The 23,252-nt window shown below is 43.9% G+C and overlaps 3 protein-coding genes across 3 annotated transcripts; all 3 read left to right on the forward strand.

Annotated features, from left to right (window-relative positions):
- Positions 1-222: 222 nt before the first annotated feature.
- LOC100830630 (E3 ubiquitin-protein ligase PUB23) lies at positions 223-1,859 on the forward strand. The gene has a single exon (XM_003570085.4). The coding sequence runs from the start codon at positions 368-370 to the stop codon at positions 1,709-1,711; it is 1,344 nt and encodes a 447-aa protein (XP_003570133.4). The 5' UTR covers positions 223-367; the 3' UTR covers positions 1,712-1,859.
- Positions 1,860-2,626: 767 nt separating this feature from the next.
- On the forward strand, positions 2,627-9,827 carry LOC100831247 (AP-2 complex subunit mu). Its single transcript, XM_003570087.3, has 13 exons — positions 2,627-2,947; positions 4,732-4,909; positions 6,275-6,365; positions 6,470-6,564; positions 6,672-6,761; positions 7,055-7,103; positions 7,210-7,348; positions 7,601-7,717; positions 7,815-7,905; positions 7,985-8,127; positions 8,394-8,508; positions 9,273-9,317; positions 9,394-9,827. Exons 1-13 carry the CDS (start codon positions 2,865-2,867, stop codon positions 9,472-9,474), a joined length of 1,317 nt encoding a protein of 438 aa, XP_003570135.1. The 5' UTR covers positions 2,627-2,864; the 3' UTR covers positions 9,475-9,827.
- Positions 9,828-10,296: 469 nt separating this feature from the next.
- Positions 10,297-17,546, forward strand: LOC100831737 (acetylornithine deacetylase). The gene is made up of 10 exons (XM_003570089.4): positions 10,297-10,779; positions 14,904-15,157; positions 15,262-15,370; positions 15,743-15,881; positions 15,986-16,043; positions 16,389-16,406; positions 16,518-16,643; positions 16,729-16,885; positions 16,968-17,001; positions 17,217-17,546. Exons 1-10 carry the CDS (start codon positions 10,450-10,452, stop codon positions 17,324-17,326), a joined length of 1,335 nt encoding a protein of 444 aa, XP_003570137.1. The 5' UTR covers positions 10,297-10,449; the 3' UTR covers positions 17,327-17,546.
- Positions 17,547-23,252: the final 5,706 nt, after the last annotated feature.

Genomic DNA, 23,252 nt, shown 5'->3' on the forward strand with positions numbered 1-23,252 from the left:
GTTTACACTCTGAGAATCCTATAGCGTGTCTCACATTTGGAACAGGAAACAGGCCGCGAAGCATCGTCGTGCCGAGCACTCAACCGCCGGCAGCTAAAACCAGTGTAAACTCGCCAGAAAATACAAAATGAAATCAAGGTTTAAAATCCAATAAAATACTTAATTATGTTCAGTTCAGATCAGTATGTATGAATCTGTCTTAAAGCTTCCTCACCACCAGTTGCCAGCATCTCTTACAATTATATCCCCTTTGACTATTGACTTGCAGCTAGCCCTGTGTATATAAGCGTCGTCGCGTCATAGACTTTGATTGGCCGGCCAATACTACTACTCGGTGTAAGTAGTGCGCACAACGGCATCGCGATCTATGGAAATGGAAATGGAGGAGCCGCCCCAGCTGTTCCTGTGCCCCATCTCCATGCAGCTCATGGAGGACCCCGTGACGGTGTCCACCGGCGTGACCTACGACCGCCGCAGCATCGAGCAGTGGCTCTTCGCCTACGGCCGCACCACCTGCCCGGCCACGATGCAGCCCCTCGCCAACCTCGATCTCACGCCCAACCACACCCTCACGCGCGTCATTTCCTCCTGGCTCCGCCGCTCCCCGTCTTCATCATCTTCCATGTCGCCGTCCACGTCGTCCTTGTCCAGCCCGGCCCACGGGACGCCGAACGAAGACGAGACGCCGCTGTCGAGGATGCTGGAGGAGGAGCGGATGCGGTCGGCGGTGGGCGAGCTCGAGGAGACGCCGTTCAAGGTGACCGCGCTGAGGGGCATGGCGAGACGCGTGTCCGGGGACGCGGCCATGCAGCGCGTCTTCGTGGCGTCCGGCGGCGTCCAGGCCGTCGGCCGCGTCATGTCCCAGGCGCTGGCGGAGAGCGGGAGCGGGGGCGACTTCTCCGCGTTCGCCGCGTGCGAGGAGGCCGCCGCGGTGCTCGCCGCGTTGCTCCCGCTACTCTCCGAGTCCGACGACGACGCCGAGCCGTTGGCGCTCCTCCTGCAGGCGCCCGAGTGCATGAGGCCCGTCATGGCGCTGCTCCAGCGCGGCGGCGCCGAGGCCAGGCTGCACGCCATGGACATCCTCACCAAGATCTCCAGCAATGCCGTTGACTGGACCGCCGGCATCGACGTGGACGACGTGCTCAAGCCGCTGCTGGAGCTGGTCTCGGACGAGGTCTCCGCGCGCCTCAGCTCGCGCGCGCTCGACGTGCTCCTGTGCGTCGTGAGCCGCTCCTCCTCCGCAACGAGCGCCATCGCGCGCGCCAAGGCCGTGGATGTCGGCGCGGTGCACGTCCTCGTGGAGCTCCTCGTCGTGGACGATCACCACCGCCACGTGGCCGAGCGGATCCTGCTGCTGCTGAAGCGCCTGTGCAAGTGCCCCGGGGGCCGGCTGGCCTTCGCGGAGCACGGCCTGGCGGTGGCCGCCGTGGCGAGGACCATGCTGCGGGTGTCGGACCTGGCCACGCGGCTCGCCGTCAAGGTGCTGTGGCTCGTGTCCGTGGCGGCACCGCCGTCCCCGGCGCCGGAGAAGGTGCTCGAGGACATGGTGCTCACGGGGGCCGTGGGGAAGCTGCTGGGCCTGCTGCACGTCGAGAGCGCGCCCTCGACCAAGCAGAAGACGGTGAGGATGGTGAGGATCCACGGGGTGTTCTGGAGGCAGTACCCCTGCTTCCCGACCGACCTCAGGGATTACTTGCGGTTACTCGATTGATTCGTTCGCTGGCTGTTGCTTCATTTATCCGAGCAATTAGTCCACGGGAAAGGGGATAAAAACCGTGAATTTGTTACTGCTGGAAAGTTTTGGAGATGTATTGTGATTATAATTAATGTAAAGAAATATAAATGGAACATATACTTTACTCCGCACATGAAAAAACACGTCATTGCTTCTTGGGCTCAAGTGGGTTGGCCATGTTGGTGCTGACTGGTGGGCCCCACCCGTCAGAAACGTAGTTAACTGGCCTAATAGCCCATTAGGACTTATCTGCAACGGATTAAACCAATAGGTTGTGAAAAGTGCAAAAAATCCGTTCAGATGGTGTTTTGTGCAAAAGTGTTCCTAATATGTGGTGTTTTGTGCAATTTTCTCTGGGAATATGGGGTAGATGAACAAAAATGGCATATGGATGGTACGAGAAAAAAAAGAATCATCTATAATCCGTTGTTCACTCAACAAAAGACGGCAAATGAAGTCAATAAAGATGCAATGCAACTGCCAACATTGAATGACAAAGATCCAAGATCATGCCCTCTTAATTCATTAATAATAAAAGAAATAGTGCTATGATAAATAATTATGGGACTGGAACACGTTATAAATCAACATTGCACTGTTACGAAACACTCGCAAGCACTTAACTGTTATGACCTTAACTAGTTTAGCTTACCACATTGCCGGGTGATACCTATAATGATCAAGATTTTAAGCCTATAGTATTACTATTAAATACCTAAACGGGTACTCCTAAATTTATTTCACGGCAGAGGGAGTATAAAAAACTTCTAAATTAAGCAAACGTGTTTGAATCCCTGCGCCAAACTTCCATTGATTCGTCAAAAGAGGACGCAACAGTGCAACACGAAGTCACCAAGCAATATACCCAAATCCCCAAATCCGGAGAGGTCCATTCTGGAAAAAACACAAAAAAGCTCCTGGACGCTGGACGGGGAAGACGACTTGGTGCTCGTGCTGCCCCGAGATCTAACCAAAACCCGCGTCCCATATCCATCCCGCCCTCACCGTCCGGCGATCCCCCAAGCATACTAGATCATCCGCTCCGACTGGTAGCTGAGGGCGCACGGTGGAAGGGCTCGCCAGTTAAGGGTGCCAAGCGCTCGGGCAGCGAGCGGGCGGCGAGGAGACGATGCCGGTGGCTGCGTCGGCTATCTATTTCCTCAATCTTCGCGGGGACGTCCTCATCAACCGCCTCTACCGCGACGATGTCGGGTGCGTGGTGCCGTCCACCCTCCCCCCCCCTCCCCTCCCACCTCCCCTCTCCTTTGCCTGGTTTCGGAGCGGTAGATCTGAGGCCCTGGGGCAAATTCCGGTTATAGGCTGTAGTTATGTAGATCGCGAGAAGGTTGGCCGTTAGCTTGTGAATTTCGATTGCTTTCTGGAGAGACAATTGAAATTCTGTGCGGATGAGTTCAGTTAGCAGACAGTCTTCGGCGATTGGCATCTTATGTGCTGAAATTTGGCCCTCGCCGTTGCGGCGTTCCAAAGTGATTTGAATTTGGAATGTGTGTTCCATTCTGTACCTCGCGATTGTGGCACCGAAATGATTTCCATCATCGAGCATATATATTAGTCATTGGGAGGACATTTTGTTTGATTTCACCTGTAATGGTTGAAATGAGGCTCTGCTCTAGCTATTGATTATGAAGAGCGAATGTTATACTATTATTTATTGTCTCGTATCAAATAATTCATCTTAATGGTTTGTGCCAAATCAACAGATGAAAGGGTCTAAAATTGTGACGGGCCGCTGCCACCAATTGAGATCTTTATAGGAGTGAAGATAACACCAATAACAAGAGAATGCCCACTACCCTTTTTCATTTCGAACTCTCAGTCGTTGTGAATTAGGCACTTTAGACAAGCATATTGCTTCATAGTTCATTTGATCTCCATTGTGTTTTGATAGTAGCCACTAGCCACATACTAAATTCACTCTAAAATTTACTTGTGCAGCATCCACGTTCAGCCAGGTCACTTTTGAAATAGTAGCCACCAGGTTGAACATAAGTATAAATATTGACCCTCCGGTCATATATTGCCAAGTGGCCACTAGTTTCCACCGGAAAGTAATTTGGCAACTAGTTTCTACTACACGCCATATTTTCTCTCCTCATTTCCCCCTTTTCTGAGTTTTCAGAAACTGGCTTTTCGAGATAGGGTGGAAGTTATTGAACTGCTATTAATATGTCATGAAAATACCACCTTTTTTATGACCATATCGTAATGGTACCGTGAGAAACTATGAATAGTCTGAGTATTTTATTTGTACATGCATGACGACAGTAGAAACAACGTCAACGCCATTCAATAAACCTACATCAAAGCATTGTAATCCTGTATGGAGTATGGACCAGGCCCTGTTTGGACAGCTAGGTCTACACTAGTTAAATTTGAGCAAGTAATAGACATCATTTTATCAAGGACGATAAAAATTGTCCTGTGAACTACTAGTCAACTACACCCTCTGCTGATTAATGTAAGGCACATAGTTTTTCAGGTTTAGACAAAATGTAGAGCATGGATGTAAAATTAATGATGTTTATTCCACCACGTCCCTATTATTTTCTCTCCCTCGTGCATTTATTCATTATCACTTACACAACTATCTCATTTTTTCAATGCAATAGCAAGAGTGAACTAGTGTTATTTCCTGACTGAACTTTTGTCAATTATCGCATCATTCTTTGTGCAAAATCAAAATATGGCTCCATTGATAAATGCAAGGAGTTCTCTGTGTCAATAAATGCAATTATTTGATACTCCCTCCGATCCTAAATTCTTGTCTCAAGTTTGCCCAAATATGGATGTATCTATTCTTAAAAAGCATCTAGATACATGTAATATTTCGACAACAATTTAGGATCGGAGGGAGTATTCAATAAGAAACACCCCTTGTATATTTATCTCGCTTCTCTCACTCTAACTCCCTTGCTTTTGCTTACGTGCGTACATTTAATGACTAAACCCTATCGTCTCCATGTTTGGTCATGCAGTGGAAATATGGTTGATGCATTCAGGATGCACATTATGCAAACAAAAGAACTTGGTACATGTCCTGTTCGGCAAATAGGAGGCTGTTCCTTTCTTTACATGAGGATCAGTAATGTTTATATTGTGATCGTGGTTAGCAGCAATGCTAATGTCTCTTGTGCATTCAAGTTCGTTGTGGAGGTATGCAGTTTCTGTTGTGCTATGAGCATTTTTGGAGTAAATTTATGTAGCCCACACAGAAACATTTTGATCGTGATGAATATAATATAAAGCTGAGCAACTCAACTAAAATTTTCCCCATTAGAATTGGTTGTTAATGATGTTGTATTATAATCTGGTGAGAGCAAAATAATAGTTAACCAGATGATTTTCTGAAGCTACCTGTTTAATTATTGTCTGTTAAATTGCTAGATAATATACCATCATATGATGTAATGATGGTATCTGATGGTTACCATTGTTTGCCAACTAGAACTTTCTATTGCTAAAGGTTAACCGATGATGATAAATCAGGAACTGCAAACTCCAATGGGTACAATCAGGCGGTGTTAGGTGGTACTGAAAACTAAGTTTTTGAATGTAGATGGCGTGATGGCCTATGTTCCTTACCGCTGGAAATAGTTTCATAGGACTAAACATAGTTATCAAGGTTGCACATTGGCGTTGCCATGTCGTCCTGTCTGCTGAAGACAGATGCTTGGAGTTTTCCCCCAGACTTTTGGAGCTTGGCGAGCCTTAGCTTGTCATATCTGAAGCCTGAGGCTGTAAAGGATTTTGGTGGTGACGGCCACCGCCGCTGCCCTCCCTAGGCCAGTACTGCTTCTGCTGCCCCTCTCTGACTGAGTTCCACCACCTCTGTCGCCTCTCTCTAGGTAATTTTTGTCTCTGATGCCCCTCTCTGGCTGACTTACATCACCACCGTTGCCTCTCTCCAGCCTTGGCAAGGTCAGCCATCACAGTTACAGGAGCTGGATGCACAAGGTGAACTGTCAGGAGAGGATGGAGTGGCAGCAGGGGAGGTGTTGGAGGTGCAAGGAGATGAGGAGATGATAGAGCAACATAAAAGGTTATGGAGGCGCAGGCAAGATAGGCAAGGCGAAGTGGGGGTGGCGGATTTGGTAGCCTGGTAGAGATTAGGGCATGGAGAAGGAAGTACATAGTTTAAATGGCCTGCGTAGGAGAACATATCTCTTCTATTTTCTTTGGCACATGTATTTTAGCTTTTAAGCTCTAATTTGGCTAATATGAGTCACCATCTAATTGCCATGACATGCCATCCTAGCGCCCCTGGGTCGCTTTGACTCGCCGCAGCGCCTGAATAATAGCACCTTATATGCATTGGAAAAACTTGTTTGGAAGAGGGGGATTGGGGTGGGAATTAGTTTAAATTTTACTTCAGGGCAAGATTATTCAGATGAAATTTCAGTTCGTAATAATGTAACGATCCTACTGAAATGTTCACATCAGCCTCTAGAATTTCTTTTGGAAAAAATGATATTTCCTATATCATTTGCTGTTATTTCTGCTGAAGTTTAAAATTAACAGGCAGTCGCTCTCTTCAAGTCCTACTTTGGCGGAACTTTTGATGAAGATGCTATCAGGAACAACTTTGTTTTAATTTATGAACTTCTTGATGGTAAGGGCAAATCTTGTTCTTGGGCTTTGCTTGCTGATTCTGTTTCCACTGGTTCATGGATATTTCTTTTTACTTGAACTACTGTATTGCTGCTAACTGTGCAGAGATTATGGACTTCGGTTATCCTCAGAATCTCTCACCTGAAATTTTAAAGTTATATATAACTCAAGAAGGAGTTCGTTCGCCATTTTCCTCCAAGGTCAGAAGAATATGAATTTAAAATTAGCTGTATTGGGAAAACAATTGTGTATTGTTTGTTTTCTAAGAAAACATCTGAATCATATTTCCTTCCCTCTGTACTGATAGCCTTCGGATAAGCCTGTCCCAAATGCTACTCTACAAGTCACTGGTGCTGTCGGTTGGCGAAGAGAGGGTCTTGTGTACAAGAAGAATGAGGTACGTGATGAAATATTTAGGGAAGCTTCAGCTGTATTTTGGGGAAAAATCAGGCAACTAGCATTAGTGGTCCTAGACTAGAAGAGAATGGGGTGCTAGCAATACCATCATCCTGCATATATATTTTAAAATGCATCTCAGTTCTCATACATATTGTACATGTACTAATTTTCCTCTTAATGGCACATACCTTCCGGTGTTTTGTTTTCTATGTTACCATTAATGCCATTCCATTCTTTACTTTCGTTGAGTACATGAAATAACAATGATAGATTATTCTTCTCTCCTGTTAGGTTTTCCTGGACATTGTTGAGAGTGTAAACCTTCTTATGTCTTCTAAAGGTATTCCATGTACCAATCAAATTTTAGTTATATTTCTGAGGTTTCCAGGTTCTTTCCTGTTGAACTATTTGATGTCCATTGTGTATATCATTATACATTTCTGCAGGGAATGTCCTACGATGTGATGTGACAGGAAAGATTCTTATGAAGTGCTTCCTTTCTGGAATGCCTGATCTAAAGTTGGGATTAAATGACAAGATTGGACTTGAAAAAGAAGCCCAACTGAAGTCCAGGCCTGCAAAGAGGTATCGCTTCCTTGATTATGAAGTACTCCCTCCGATCCATAAAAAGTGTCGCCCACTTGGTACAAAAATTGTACTAACTTAGTACAAAATGGGCGACACTTTTTTATGGATCGGAGGGAGTACATAAAGAGAAATTGTGCTCATTTAAATTGATTGTTTCGTGAATTTATACTGTTTACTGGCTTCAGAACCATTTTTGTTTTTTTACTTTTGATAACTAAACCTGATTGGTTGTGTTCTCTCCCTCTACAGTGGGAAGACCATAGAACTTGATGATGTCACATTCCACCAGTGTGTCAACCTAACAAGATTTAACTCAGAAAAGACGGTCAGCTTTGTGCCACCAGATGGTGAATTTGAATTGATGAAGTAACCTTTAGAACCCATTTATGCTTGTAATTTTATTTTATTTTTGTGAATCACATTTTCATTCTTTGTTGGATTTAACGAACATGCTTTGTCTTAGGTATCGAATCACGGAGGGCGTAAATCTTCCCTTCCGGGTTCTGCCCACAATTAAGGAATTGGGCCGAACACGGATGGAGATTAATGTGAAAGTAAGTGAGCATATCTAAATGTATGAGGCCATAAAGTCATAATCATGATTCCTGACATGATAAACCTTTCTTTACGCAGGTTAAGAGTGTCTTTGGTGCTAAGATGTTTGCACTTGGTGTTGTCGTCAAAGTCCCAGTACCAAAGCAAACAGCAAAGACGAGTTTCCAAACAACATCTGGCAAAGCCAAATATAATGCTTCAATTGATTCCCTGGTGTGGAAGTAAGTGCAACCACCTTTGTCTGACATCTGCATTCATTATATACCAAAAACGACGCATGAGTCCTCTAACATCTGCATTCTTTTAATGGGTTTGGTACTATGAATTTGTCCGGTATCTATCTAATTTTGACCTGCTTAGATATTTGTACTGCTGAATTATTGCTTGTTTTTGTATTTATTATGAGTTCCTACTCTTCACGAGCTACCCTTTTACCATTATTGCACATTGACCAACATGAATTGATAACGCACATTTCAAACCATAGGATCAGGAAATTCCCTGGACAGACCGAGGCAACAATGAGTGCCGAAGTTGAGCTGATCTCTACAATGGGGGAAAAGAAGTTAGCGAACAGGCCACCAATTCAGATGGAATTCCAGGTTACATTTACATCCTGAAGAGTCCTATTGTCTCTTTAGCAATACAATATATTGGCTATGAGCTTTCTTCTACTACAGTTTATTTATCTGCTCTATGTACTCCCTCCGTCCAGAAATAAGTGACTCGGATTTGTCAAGATTTGTATGTATCTAGACTCATTTTAGTGTGTAGATACATGCGAATCTAGACAAATCCGAGTCACTTATTTTCGGACGAGGTATAACTGAAAAAGATAATGTTGGCAAATAACTCTAGTATTTCATTTTGTATGATCAAAACAGTAGCATACGCAAGATAATCGATACTTGCATACTCCCTCCATTCCGTAATATAACACACATTTTTTCTCAAAAAATCCAATTTGTGGTAGTGTGTTTTCTTTTCTTAGTTGCTAACAACCCATGTTTGCATCTAATCACGAGCATGCATGTCTCCTTGACTCCCACGAAATTAAGGCACGCCTGCAGAGTACTACTCACCTGTCCTGTCCCTCCTCTCCCTTGAGTCTGCTTCTTCTTGTCTCACTCTCCTGCTCACAAATAATATCCAGCGTGTCTTTGCAGCTGCCCTCCTTGGTCTTAGCAACAAAAATAGCGCATACTATACTAATTTGTTTTCCTTGGGATTTGTTTATTCGTGGAGCCTCAAGTGTTGTTATGAAAAATGATCTGCTGATGCATCATTATGCTGATATAGTGTCATATGTAGTTTCTCTATTCCTATGCTCTATCCTTTATAACCATCTGATGTCTCTTTCCTGTAGGTCCCGATGTTCACAGCTTCCGGTTTACGTGTTCGCTTCCTTAAGGTATATACAACAAACCCTGATTAAACTTCAAATCATATCGGATATGCAAATTTCATCTCTTGATGCATTTTTCCAGGTGTGGGAAAAAAGTGGTTACAACACCGTTGAGTGGGTTCGCTACATCACAAGGGCTGGATCATACGAGATAAGGTGTTAGTGACCAGCAAAATGGTATGGGCCATGGGCTCCTTTGAACAGTTCTTTCAAGGATTCGTGGAGATCTTTTTGTACGGCGTCATGCATGATCAAAAAGCGCGTACATATCTGTCAGCAGAAGGTTATTCTGAAATAAACAAAAAAATCTGTCAGCAGAAGGCATATCAGAGCAGAAAAAATTCCTATGTTCCTTGTTTTCATTTTGACATGGGATCTGTACTTCCCCGCTTGTCCTTTTTGTGTGGTAGGGCAAATTTTATTGTATATCTGGCTGTAGTGTTCGTTCTTGTCGACCAATATACCAATTATGAGTTTGTGCTGCTCTTTTCTTAAATGGATGTATGGAACCATGAATTGGCTTGCAAAAACGGCGTACAAATATATGCGGAGAACGCTGTAGGCTGGTTGATGTGAGGTAGCTACACCGTTCGCTCGTCGATGAATTGCGTGTGAATGCTGATTAGTATAAGGCTATAGATTATCGATCCCGTGGTTGGAAACTGGAGACAGTAGAACAGATGGTCTTGAACAAATCAATTGTGTAGAGTACAAACCAGCTTGTGAATCGATTTCCAAACAAAAGGCTGGGGTTTCGATCTCATGTGGAGTTCTTCTGAGTCCCCATTCAGATGACACGCCAAACGGCGTCGCTCGGCCGTGGAACACCAGGCCATCTCTGCTCCGGAATATTTTATTTCTTTTAAAATGCATAAAAAAATTCTTTTTACTAAAACATGCTCCTTTGTTTCAAACACCTGCTCCGTGTTAGATTTCGTAGGAAACCATAAAATTTTGGAGCAGTTTCCTTTGTCTCAAACACCTCTTAGTTTTCGGATGAAATCAATTCTTCAAAATTTCTTTACCATAGGATCTACCAAGAGTTGCCAAACCCGAAAGAACTTCCAACTCGACTAGACTCCTGTCACTGTTGACCAACTCCGCTGCCGCCGCCGTCGCCGTACAAGGACGCTCTCAGATGGCATCTCCGGCGCTCAAGGACGCCGTCGGCGTCCTGGACCGCGACCCCTTCGTCGCCCTTCTCGCCAAGCTCATCGGCGAGACCCAGCGCCTGCAGAACGACCCGCCGGCTCTCGTCCCGCAGGAGGACCTCGTGGCGCAGCACGTGCTCGACGCGCTCCGCCCGGTGTCTACGGACACCGGCGGCGGCCCGCTCATCGTGCGGAAGGTGAGCTACACCGAGGGCCGGAGCAACGTAATCGTCGAGTACCCCGGCACCGTCCCCGGCCGCGTCGTCTCCTTCGTCGGCATGCACATGGACGTCGTCCCGGCCAACCCTAACGAATGGGTGAGTTCCTAGCAGATATTTTTTCTGTGTGCGAAAACTGATTTTCAGGAAATTACGGTTCCTGGGCAAAGTAGTTTGAGATTTGCTCGATTTGGGGGTGATCTTTCCAGAAAATTGGCGGTTATCTTTAATCATTACTCACTCCGTTCCATAATTCTTGTCCAAATATTACATGTATCCAGACACTTTAGGAATAGATACATCCAATTTTGGACAAATTTGAGACAAGAATTATGGAACGGAGGGAGTAGATTATTATGATTTATGGTTGTCCAAATTGAATGCTTCCCTGGTTTGATAGTGGTGTGCTCTACCGTGGAAAAGATGCAACATGTTTGGGTGATCGGATGGTTTCTCCATTTGTAGTGGTAATGTTGAATTTTTCTAGAGAAAACAGTCCGATGACCCTGCTTATACCGAAAGCTAAACTACTAGCTTCTCTATAACTATTATGGGTGTAAGGAATCAATGGCAAATTGGCAATGTTAGCGTTGCTCAAATCTGTGAGAGGTATCATTGGATATGTAGCAGTAGCACAAACAGATATTGTTATCGTACTTTAGTGCTGTATCTACTGTGAAAGCTTCACCTCTCCTCAGTTATTTTTTCCTACCTGTGCCCCGCACAATTGCATGGGAAATATCTTTAGTCATCTTTAAAAATGCCAAATCATCATTCAGACAAATAGTTTTAATGGATTTTAGGTAATATGTGGAATTGTACAAAATTATATTGATGTAGACAATGGTTTATAATTATATGTGAGGCGATAGGTTCTTCGGGTTTTAGATCGGTACACTAAATTACAGCACAGACCGTGAGCCAACTGATTGGGTGTTCATACATTAAGTTAGCAGTTTGGTTCTAGATGATGTTCTATTAAGATATGGAATTACAGTACGGGTTGTGACTCTGTAAATCGTTTATATGTGATATCAGACCAATATACGCATTTTAAGTATAGATTAATGAGCCAACCATTGGTTTGTATGTGAGATAACATGACATAATTTTTGTGGAAAATTCTAGTGTATCTCTTTTTGTTGGTTAATCTGTCATGTATTTCATATCCTGTTGATAATAAAGATCTCAGAGATAAGTCCGCGTTACCCCCCCCCCCCCCACCTAAACTTGTATCAAAGTTTATAGTTTATATTACAACCCTCAACTCCATTTTGGTTTAAAATACGCCCCCTATACTGTGAAAAGAGGTTAGGATTGACATGGTTATACCCTACCGGGTCCTCGCCTTTGGCGTACCTGCTACGGCCCAACTGGAGGCCCACTTGATGATGACCCACTACGGTCCATGAAGCCCAAGTACCTTGGAGGCCCACTTGATCGCGTGGTCGTGGGTTCGATTCCCACAGACGGGCCAATTGTCGAGGTTGGTTCTCAGCAATGCCCATTGTTATGGACTTTGTATTTGGGAGAGCGGCGTGTGTGTGTTCGTGATTCCGTCGGCTAACAAGGACGCAGGGGCACACTTTACCTAGGTTCGGGGCCCTCGTCGAGGTAATACCCCTACTCCTGCTTCTCTGAGCTGGTATTGATGGAGGATTACAAGATCGCCGTGAAGGCTATGGAGCGCAAATTGGGTCTGGCGTGAGGTGTATGCGTGAATAGGGTGTCCTCCCCGGCTCCCCCTCCTAGTCCTTTATATAGGAGGCTAGGTATCGGGTCAGAGTCCAGGTTGGTTACAATTAGAGATAAACCCTAAGTCGGTTTCCTTGTTTTGAGCCGCAAGCCATGGTACTTGGGCTTCACGGATTGTAGTGGGTCATCAAGTGGGCCTCCAGTTGGGCCGTAGCAGGTACGCCAAAGGTGAGGACCCGGTAGGGTATAACCATGTCAACGATCCCCCCTCCCCTTCCCAGCCGGTTTTGACTCTATCAACATTTTTCAATTACAATTTTGAATAGATATAGGGTCCGAAAAATTGCTAAGAAACATAATTTTGCCATTTTTAATGTTTGGGCCCACATGAGTATGTATTATTATGCTATTTGCAAGAGCATCAGATTGTGATTGAAGGTGTGACTTGATGTGTATTAGATCAGTTCAGAGAATTTATTTTCAAATGGTGAGCTATTCCATCCGGTTTACATGTTCAGTTGGCAAGTTGTCTGTACGTGGTATAAGTACGAAGATAAAGTTCAGGCCGCTAGCTGATCAGTCTGTTTATATGTGATATTTGATTGATACACGTACTTAATCGAGCACATTATATCTAGAAGTACAGAAGTATATCGAGTAGTCCGCTCGGTTGTTGCATGAGGCAATAGTTTGGTCGTGTATGATATCACACAAAACTAATTTTCAGATTGGACAAGGGCAGATCGTCTATACATTTTATTGGTTTACTGTAGAGCTGCATGCACCAAACCAGTTCACCCAAAAGCTGATATGTAAAGGAGGGCAATTCACTTATACTTCGACACTCACCCTCATGTGTAGCTCCCTCAGGCATAAACGTGGACCGATAGTGGGTTGTGATCTAAATTGCGACCTCTTGGCTATGATACCATGTAGAGTTGTAGGCACCTAACTAGTTCACCCAAAAGCTCAAACTGATAGGGAAGGGGGGCAATTCACTTATACTTCAACATTCACGCACATTAAATTTTGGACCGCCGAGCCAGTCATTGATTTGTACACTACACAGTTATTTATTTATATGATATTTTAGATCAGTGAACAGAGTTAAAGAGTTCAGATTTAAATATATATATTGGATAGTTCTGTATAAGGTGTAAAGTTACTAATATATACTCTCTCTGGCCTTGTAAAAGTTTTTTTTCAATTGGCTCAAATAGTACATCTACAGTATTATATATGTGGATTCTTTAAGTATACTATAATAGATTAATAGTGAAAATTGTATTTTGAGAATGTGTTTATGTCCAGAGCTTTTAGCTAGAGGGCCGAAGGGAGTATCTATTATGGCCATCACCACAGAGACGTCCAAAAAATTAATACTCCCTCCGATCTATTACTTGTCGAAATATTACATGTACCTAGACGCTTTTTAAATATAGATACATCCATATTTGGGCAAATTTGAGACAAGTAATATGGGTCGGAGGGAGTATATGTTTTGCGAGAGGACCAAACAGTTAGTTACAACAATAACTAATAAGGATTCACGGGATGAACATCTGAATGATCAAAATTTTGATGCAACTATGAAAATTGTTGGTTGTGATCTATTTGAGTATAATTATGAAGATCTGTTGATTGTCTTATACTTGCCCTGTTTTTGTTTATTCATAAAATTGGTCATTTTGCACATTGGCGATGTCCCTGAAACACATTTCGACCAGTAATTTCAATTTGAGTATGTTTGCAAGAGGGCCGTTTATTTGTCAAAAACATAGTTGTAGTTTTGACTGTCCTTCGTCCTTCTCTGATCTACTCTATATTGATGCGGTGAGGCCTTAAAAGTAGTTGGCGTGTAAATGAAAAATTCTTTGCTTGTCTCGTGACAGACATCCTAACAAGTAACAACACATCCAGTAATTTCTACAGTACTCTAATCCGTTACCTGATGCAATTCACCAATCATGGGATGGCAAGTATTAGAATCAATCCGACTGGGGAGATCATAGTGGAGAAACGATATGATGTAGATAATCTGACGCTTCCTCGGAAAAAGTAAAAGACTGATCCTATACATGTAAGGACCCGGAAGGGATCCGGGAGGGGAGCGAGCTATGATCCCGTGGCCATAACAATCACGCGCTGTAGCCAGGTGGGATTGGGGAAGGAGGCAAGAACATATCGCCCTGCCGGTCCACAATAAATTGAAGGTCTTGTAGAGGACAGCGGGAGAAAATTCCGGGTAGAATGATCTAATACGTCGTATGTCACTTATTATGTAAGGGCCACAGTAAATTATGTTGGCCGGATGTTTTGTTTCTTGTGTGTAATTTTCTATCATATACCTATCTTTCTTCTGGCTAACCCGCCATGATATTTTAGTTATAATAGATACACATTTCTTGAAATGGGTGGTGTTTGTTTTCCTTCATCTTCTCTCTGCTTCATGAAGTAGTTGATTCATTCCAATTGTACCTCAAACTTTTACTAGTTATGATCAATGAACTGGGCTTCTGCTTCTGCAGGACTTCGATCCCTTCTCACTAACCTTTGATAGTGATGACAAGGAAAAGCTTAGGGGCCGTGGGACGACTGACTGTCTTGGTCATGTGGCCCTGGTGACTCAGCTCATGTGGAAGCTTGGTGAGATGAAACCGGCATTGAAGCATTCTGTCATTGCAGTGTTCATTGCCAACGAGGAGAACTCATCAGTCACTGGCATTGGTGTTGATGGCCTCGTCAAGGATGGATTGCTGGATAAGCTCAAGACTGGACCCTTGTGAGTATTGAACTATCTGATGCCTTGATGGAATGGCCGACTAATGTATCGTTCATGGGGAATATGTGCTGATTTGCTTGCTTTTATTGTGTGGCACTGTGAAGGTTTTGGATAGATACAGCTGATAAGCAGCCATGCATAGGCACCGGTGGGATGATCCCGTGGCATCTAAAGGCAACAGGGAAGTTGTTCCACAGTGGCCTTGCTCATAAGGTACTCGATTCAAACTCATCAAAACAGTGTTTAGTTAATAGTCTTTCTTTTTCATAACGCACGTGAAATGAAAGAAAGATTTGATGATTTGACTATACATATCCTTATTAAATGACATCACACAACTACATAACTTCTTTCAACGCATTAAAGTAGGGGTATAAGGTGGAAACATTTCATTACTTGCACTCTTTGATTACACGACTGTTCTCCGTAGATGCTTATTTGTATGTGTGCAAAGGAATGCCTTCTTACAAAGAAAATGAGTCCAAATATAAGATATGGACTTTTTTGCTGTTCAGAAAGACCAAAGTACAAAAACGGTATTTGAAGACCCATATTTTATTTTATTTTATTTTATTTTTGTTGAAGGCCATAAACTCCATGGAGTTAAATATGGATGCACTTAAGGAAATCCAAACGCGGTTTTACAAGGACTTCCCTCCACACGAGAAAGAGAAGCTCTATAAGTTTGCCACTCCTTCTACCATGAAGCCAACAAAGTGGAGCTGTAAGTCCACTTATACATGTATTTGTAATATTTCTAGAGATAGTGTATTTATAATATGTAGAAGAAAAATCATTGTGCGTCTCCTAACAAATGGTGCTTTGCAGATCCTGGTGGGGGTCTGAATCAAATTCCAGGGGAATGTACAATTTCAGGGGATATAAGGTTCAACTCTTACTCTGGGGTTCAATTAAATTTTTGTTTGATATGTACTTTGTACAGTATTAGAGGTACTGGGAAATGTGTGCCAAGGTCCTACTGAAATTTAGTGCGGAATCCTTTAGTCCATGGAGTGTTTTAATAGTAGTAAAGAAGAAAATTTATCGCGATGGACTGGCACTGCTCACACATTTCTGTGTTTACAAGACTCCAATAGAAAAATAAAATCTCGGTTCATCATTTTTTTGCTAGTGTAGATCCGCTGTCTTTCTTTTACGTTATTGAAATATACAGAGTATATCAGACCATTTAGAGTCATTCCTGACCATATTTTTCTTTTCTATTTTACAGATTGACTCCTTTCTATAGGTAAGTCCATCTCGTACACATAAAAATATGTAGAGTATTATTCTTTTTCCTGCATCTGCTTCTATGGTCACCAAATTTAAATTGATAGTTGACATCGCCATTATCATACAGCACAACTCTTGTAGTTGAAAAATTACAAGAGTATGTAGATGATTTAAATGGTGGACTTGAAACAAAGCTTCCTACTCGTGGTCCGGTGTCCAAATATGTTCTTCCTGATGAAAATCTGCGAGGAAGGTGAATTACTTTGACTTTGTTGAGTTCTACCAATAACCATCATGATGGAGGTTATAGTTCCATTATTTATTGCTGTCTGTATTAGGCTTGACATCAGTTTTGATGGAGATGTGATGAATGGTGTGGCCTGTAATCTCGAGTCTCGAGGCTTTCAAGCGTTATGCAAAGCAACTGAGGAAATAGTTGGATATGTAGAGCCATATTCCATCACTGGGAGTTTGCCTCTGATTCGGGAATTGCAGGTTTGAGAGAAATCTAATGCACACACTTGGTTTATATCAATGTCTGTGTACTAAAAATAAACTAATGGTGGCACTTTTACAGGATGAAGGATTTGATGTCCAAACTGCTGGATATGGTAAGCACTTCAGCCAGAAAGCTAGGCTGTTGGTCATGTTATAATGTTATTAGTTGAACACTGTTATATTCGCATCTTCACAGTAGACTAATCGCTTTTACTGTTCAAGATCCTAGTTTTCCATTGGGCACCCTGTTTTATTGCTCCGGTTTATGAGGGACAGCTGAACTCTTTAGTGTAAGTGCTCATATAATGCTGCACTGGTTCACTTGCAGGTTTACTGAAGACATACCATGCAAAGAACGAGTACTGTCTGTTTTCAGATATGGCCCAAGGCTTTCAAGTGTTCGTGAGCATCATTTCACAGTTGGAAGCAGATGTCTAAGGGAGAAAATAGTACTACATCCTTTGACATTTATAGTCCTGTAAGGTACCTTTGCTCGTGGACACTTTTATCTCTTGCACCGAGTGATGAACCTCAATTTACTGCATAGAATTAGCTTTTATGCCGACCAAGATACATAGAACATATCCGGTATTCCTTGTGTTCCCATGCCCAAAAAATCCATCGTGAAAGTCAAGAAAAAGTTGAACATAATTCACCACATAGACCTACTTTTTGACCAAATTTCTGATCCATAGTAGTACGACGAGAGACAAACTAAGTTGAAACAAAGAGTCAAATTCGGCTGTGAATAGCACACTATCCGTATTAACCCCTGCTGGGTTCGGCCCAGCACATGTCCGTACTGAATTATTTATCTTCTCTGTTTCTACGCGTGGATCAAATTTGATTTGAAGTTTTGTGGTATAAAACGACACTCGTGATAGGATTGGCTGCATGCCTTGGCCCTTGGATATCGGTTGACATCGGTCCGGTCCATTATGCCTTGTCTGCGGATGCAAGCGAACAACCCCGCAGAACTCATTTGTAAAATCATAAAATTAACCTAGCATAGCATAAGCTCAAAGAAAAACCTAGCGTAGCATAGTTAGTGCCAAATTAACCTAATGGCAGTATCTTACTTTGGTCCTAGTCGGCCTTTGATACCTTTGTTTGTGCTGGTTTCGTCGGCGGCTCGTTTGCATCGTTTATCTCGATCATGCTCGGCGGGCGGCTCCTGCTGGCAAAGCTCTGCGGGCCAGCCGGCTCAGCACACACGTACGTGCATCCTCTGCAGTGCCTTTCAAATTTCCCTTCTTTTTATGCACGATGGAACCAGCATATCAAGCGAAAGTGACACCCATACAGACGCGCCGCAGCTTTTGTACTACCAAATCATGCACTGTGCCCAGCGCTCTTGCATGCGGTAGCCACACACAGAAGAAGGCGGAATGGACCGGCTAGCCTCCTCCTCCTGGTGCCTAGCCAGAGCCAGCCCCGGCCGGCCGCCATCAGCGTGCAATACGTACATTTACGGAATCGGGGTACACACCGGTCGGGCCGGCTGGTGATCGGGGTATGGATGCGTGAGCTGGGTCGGTTGGTTCTGTTGGCGGTGAACTGTCACGCTTTGTTGTTTTGCTTGGACAGACTCGTCGATCGACGACCCACAGTCCCACAGTGGACTCCCCCACCACGTACGCATCATGCATGCATGGCAAGCTCACCTCAGTCGGTCTCACGTTCACGCGGCACTGATCAGCTCTAGTGTTCTTACAGTTCCGGACAACAAAAATTGAAATTTGATTTGACGAGAAACAGTTAGTCGGGGTAAACAGATAAAATGTGATTTCCAAACAAGATCCGGTCTTGATCGATGTGCCTGCACTCAGCATATCACAGCACAGAACTGTAACCACGTACCTGCGCGCGAATGCTATCCTTATTGTACAACCAACATGTTACTGTACATACGAATACACATATATGTAATAAGTGAAAAAGGGAGGGAAATGCCAATATACCATGCCAAACAGTAGTAGCTGACTGGTCTCCCAAACAAGAGCTAGCCTTGCTTCGATCTGTGTCGTGACCACAGCAGCTTTAATTTGCTGACTACATCATCCACAGCCATGCCCGCATGACTCGCTCACGGAAGCTCATGGACCTGTCAGTAGTCCATGGATCGATCTGCTTATGAGGTATGCATGCACGCGCGTCCCCGCAGCTACGCTAGCTGGAGTGATGATCGCCTTCGAGCCGAGGGCAGCGTACAGCCGTTGCGTGCGCCCCTCCCCAGCAAATAATGAAGCAATGCATCATTGCACATATCCACATATGTATCTAGTTCTATTCCAGCGATCCTGACAGTTTCCAGGCAGCGGTGATTCTGATTACAAGCAGCTAGAGCTAGTGCCTCCTTTAATTCCTTGGGTAATTGCCGGCTGAAATGCAATATGGTGCATTGCATGGAAGCGTGATTCCAGTCCATGATGCATGTCCAATCTGATCGATCGTCTTCGAGTTTTGGCCTGTATCGAATTACGCAGCTGGTGCATTGCATGCATCCCAAGATCAATGATCAATTTTCACTGTGTCCCGGAATAGAGGCTGTACTACTGCTTGGACCGTGTGTGGTACCTATATACATAATCGATGGAGAGCATGCATCTGACCTCTGCAGGTGATTAAGCTATAGTATTTGCCTGGGTGGCTAGAGACCCCGCCTTTCTGTTCGGTCGTATGACTCGCACTAGCTCCTGGTACAACTTAGCAGCCAGTACACTCACACGTCATATAGAGCCGGAGTAACTTGCGTGATTTCCTACTAATTAATGCATCATCGGTTTGAGAAAGGACTTGTGTAGTTAACAGTAGACTTGTAATTTTAAAAGGAATTACTCCGTACATGACTCCTGATTTGAGCGAGCTGGATCTTTTCCTTGAGTACCACTCTACTCGATCAGTATTACTCCGTAGATGACAACTATCGGTCATGTAAAACAATTTGTACTTTCAAAAAAAAAATCTTGTCTTTTTATATGCAATATTTCGGCCGCCTCGCTAGTATACAGGTCCATGCCTCTCCAAAATAATTATTATACAGGACCACCACGTGCTCGAAACTACCTAGGTAGCTAGCTCCGTTTCTGTGTTTGGACATTAATAATCTAACGATATAGCACGTACTCCTCCGTTTCTCAAAGGTTGGCGTAATTTGATTCGTTAAGACAATGCTTTGACTAATGAAAACTCTATTGATATGTGTTTTTTCATACATGAAATTTATATCAATGAATTCGTTTTTAAAAGTTCTTACTAATGATTATGATTTCATATCATATAACTTACATATTAATAGGCTAAATTTTGATCGAAGGCTTGTCTTAACGAAACAAAATACGCCAACCTTTATCAAACGGAGAAAGTATATGCTAACCGGGCAGGCTTCCTCGGAGCATCACCTTTTCTTTTTTTTTGAGGGATCCTCGGAGCATCACCTAAATGGCTACTACGGCACGTGTAGCGAGAGCTAGCGTGGAGATGAAAGGCAGCTGAGAATTGTAACAGACGAGCGAAAGAAGGAACGGGCTCATGCATGCATGCAGTGCTCTTGCGTGGCACCCAGAAAACGGCATCAATACCGCGGCACCACTGATCGATTTGATCGGACTCGGCTCGAGATCGGTGTCCTCTCAACGCCCAACGTGCCCAACCTGGCCGGTGACTGTTGGAATTTTGGGTCAGGCACACTATCCAGTACGAAATTAATTTCTGGAAAATTTCAAAAGATCGTTCATGGAGTGAGATGAGGAAGTGGGAATAGTGTCACCTTGCTAGTTTAGGGGGAGTTGGACCAATATATAGTATGTTGGTTCTCATCTCTTGAACAAGCGAGCAAAGGAAATTCCCACGCGCGCTCCTCCTCCGCTCGTCACGACGCGTGTGCCGGGTCGGGGCGGGGTCGTGCTTATATTTTTGGCAGTCGGAATCCGTTGCGGACGCGTAACAAATCCTGATAATTGCGGAGTCGGTTTTGGTTTCCTAAACCGAACAGAAGTCCGCCTGCGTGCCTATATAATAAGACGACTGCGGCCTCCGGACGTACCACGCCACAACCCTATCCGTCACGCCCACGATCCTGTTCGCCGCCAACAGCTACTCCATCCCGTCGACTACGTGCACAGATCGCCGGGAGAGCAGGCCTCCGGAACCCCGGCCTTCGAGATCCTGCCCGGGAGATGGTCGATAAGATTTTTGGGGAGCGTTCTCACGCGACTGCTCGCTTCTTCACATCCCTGTTTCGTCGGCATCTTCATCACTAATGGCCGACGACCTCGGAGATCACGCGGCTCAGGCTACCGCTCAAGCTCAGCAGCAACAGGCTGCCCAACTCCAAACACAACAGCAGGCTGTCCAACTCCAAGCCCAGGCAACTGCTGCTGCACAGGCGCTGGCCGCTGCCTAGGAGGTAGTCAAGGCTATTGCTGCTGCTGCCGGTGTGAACATCGACACCGCCGGACTCGTCACCGACCTCAACAAACAAACTCAAGAAAAGAGTACATCACCGTACGTAATCTTCTCTTTCTTGTTGATTTTGATTAGTAGTTCTATTATTCATGCCGTGAAATTAGATGAGTTTTATTGCTGCGCGTTGCTATTTGATTGTCTAGTTTGCATGATATAATATGCTACTTGTTTTACACATTGTTTTTCTAGATTAAATATTCATCAAAATTACCTAATTATTCAACAATCCAAAAATCTTATTCGTATAGGCAATTTTCGATGTCTCAATTTGCTGTCACATTGAAACCACCTGTGTTTACTGGACTGCACTTTAAGAGGTGGCAGTATAAATGTCATATGTGCCTCGTGGCTATGGGCGCATGGTGGGCGGTACAACACGAGAAGACTCAAATAATTGCTCCTCAGCAGTTGTATGTTGAGGCTTGTGTTGTAGTCGTCGGTGTGATCTATAGTGTGCTGGGAGATAAGCTCGTTGATGCTTATCTGCACTATCAGGATGCCAAAGAGTTGTGGGATGCGCTCGATGCTAAGTTTGGCGCATCTGACGCTGGCAGTGAGCTGTACGTCATGGAGCAGTTTTTTAACTATAAGATGGTTGCAAACCGATCTGTACTAAAACAAGCTCATGAGTTACTAACTATGACTAAGGAACTTGAGCAATTCAAGTGTCCACTACCCGACAAGTTTGTTGCCGGGGGCATCATCGCCAAGTTTCCTCTCTCGTGGAGGAACTTTGCTACTTCACTAAAACACAAGAGATAAGAAATCTCTATGGAGAACCTGATTGAGACTCTTGATGTTGAGGAGAAGGCGAGAGCAAAAGATGTTGGTCCAAAGGGAACACACAAGAGGGTACGTCCACTACCAACATGGTTTAGAGGAACAACCACAACAACAGTAACAACAAGGGAAAGGGAAAGGCATTCAACAATGCTGGTCCAAAGAACACTACACTTTCAAGAAGAAGAAGAAAGGAGGCAACAAGAACAAGGATCCTTGCTTTGTGTGCGGAGGACTCGACCACTGGGCGAGTAACTACAAGGAGCGCAAAGGAGGACAGATTCGGCAAAAGTTTGCTAATTTGACCATTGGCAACAATGAAGAATCAGGCAGGTATGGTAATTTATTTACTGTATTTTCTGTATGTCAGTCCACCGATTGGTGGGTCGATACAGGTGCAACTATTCATGTGTGTGCTGATATTTTCTTGTTTTCTTCATATCAGGTCATTAGCTCCTCAGTGACGATGGGGAACGGCGCCCATGCTTCTGTTCATGGTGTTGGCACGGTGGATCTGAAGTTTACTTCGGGAAAGATCGTGCAGCTGGGAAAAGTGCAGCATGTGCCCTCCATTCAGAAGAATCTTGTTAGTGGATCCCTCATTTGCAAGGACGGATTTAAGTTAGTGTTTGAGTCCAATAAAGTTATTGTGTCTAAGTATGAACAATTTATTGGTAAAAGTTATGAGTGCGGAGCCTTGTTTTGCTTATCCCTTTCAGATTTTTGTAATAAGGTCATGAACAACGTCAATTCTATTAATAATGAGTCTAATGTTTGGCATTCACGACTTTGTCACATTAATTTTGGTTGCATGACGCGATTAGCAAATCTGAGTTTAATCCCTAAAATCAGTGTGGCTAAAGGCTCGAAGTGCTAAGCTTGTGTGCAAGCGAAGCAGCCTCGCAAGCCTCACAAGGCTGCTGAGGAGAGGAACCTAGCACCGTTAGAGCTCATACATTCTAATCTCTATGAGATGAACGGAGTATTAACCAAATGTGGAAAACGTTACTTTATGATTTTCATTGATGATGCGACTAGATTCTGTTATGAGTATTTATTAAAATCAAAGGATGAAGCATTGCATTATTTTAAGATTTATAAAGCTGAAGTCGAGAAT

This window comes from Brachypodium distachyon, chromosome 3 (assembly GCF_000005505.3).
Source record: "Brachypodium distachyon strain Bd21 chromosome 3, Brachypodium_distachyon_v3.0, whole genome shotgun sequence".
Classification (NCBI taxonomy): Eukaryota; Viridiplantae; Streptophyta; class Magnoliopsida; order Poales; family Poaceae; genus Brachypodium; species Brachypodium distachyon.

What these genes read in the sequence shown, in the direction of transcription:
- LOC100830630 (XM_003570085.4), top strand. Translation starts at nt 368, where the DNA reads ATGGAAATGGAAATGGAGGAGCCGCCCCAGCTGTTCCTGTGCCCCATC.
- LOC100831247 (XM_003570087.3), top strand. Translation starts at nt 2,865, where the DNA reads ATGCCGGTGGCTGCGTCGGCTATCTATTTCCTCAATCTTCGCGGGGAC. An exon ending in CCTTCTTATGTCTTCTAAAG is followed by an intron (nt 7,104 to 7,209) that starts GTATTCCATGTA and finishes ACATTTCTGCAG; the next exon opens with GGAATGTCCTACGATGTGAT. An exon ending in ATTGATTCCCTGGTGTGGAA is followed by an intron (nt 8,128 to 8,393) that starts GTAAGTGCAACC and finishes TTCAAACCATAG; the next exon opens with GATCAGGAAATTCCCTGGAC.
- LOC100831737 (XM_003570089.4), top strand. Translation starts at nt 10,450, where the DNA reads ATGGCATCTCCGGCGCTCAAGGACGCCGTCGGCGTCCTGGACCGCGAC. An exon ending in GAAGCCAACAAAGTGGAGCT is followed by an intron (nt 15,882 to 15,985) that starts GTAAGTCCACTT and finishes GGTGCTTTGCAG; the next exon opens with ATCCTGGTGGGGGTCTGAAT. An exon ending in CTCTGATTCGGGAATTGCAG is followed by an intron (nt 16,886 to 16,967) that starts GTTTGAGAGAAA and finishes GCACTTTTACAG; the next exon opens with GATGAAGGATTTGATGTCCA.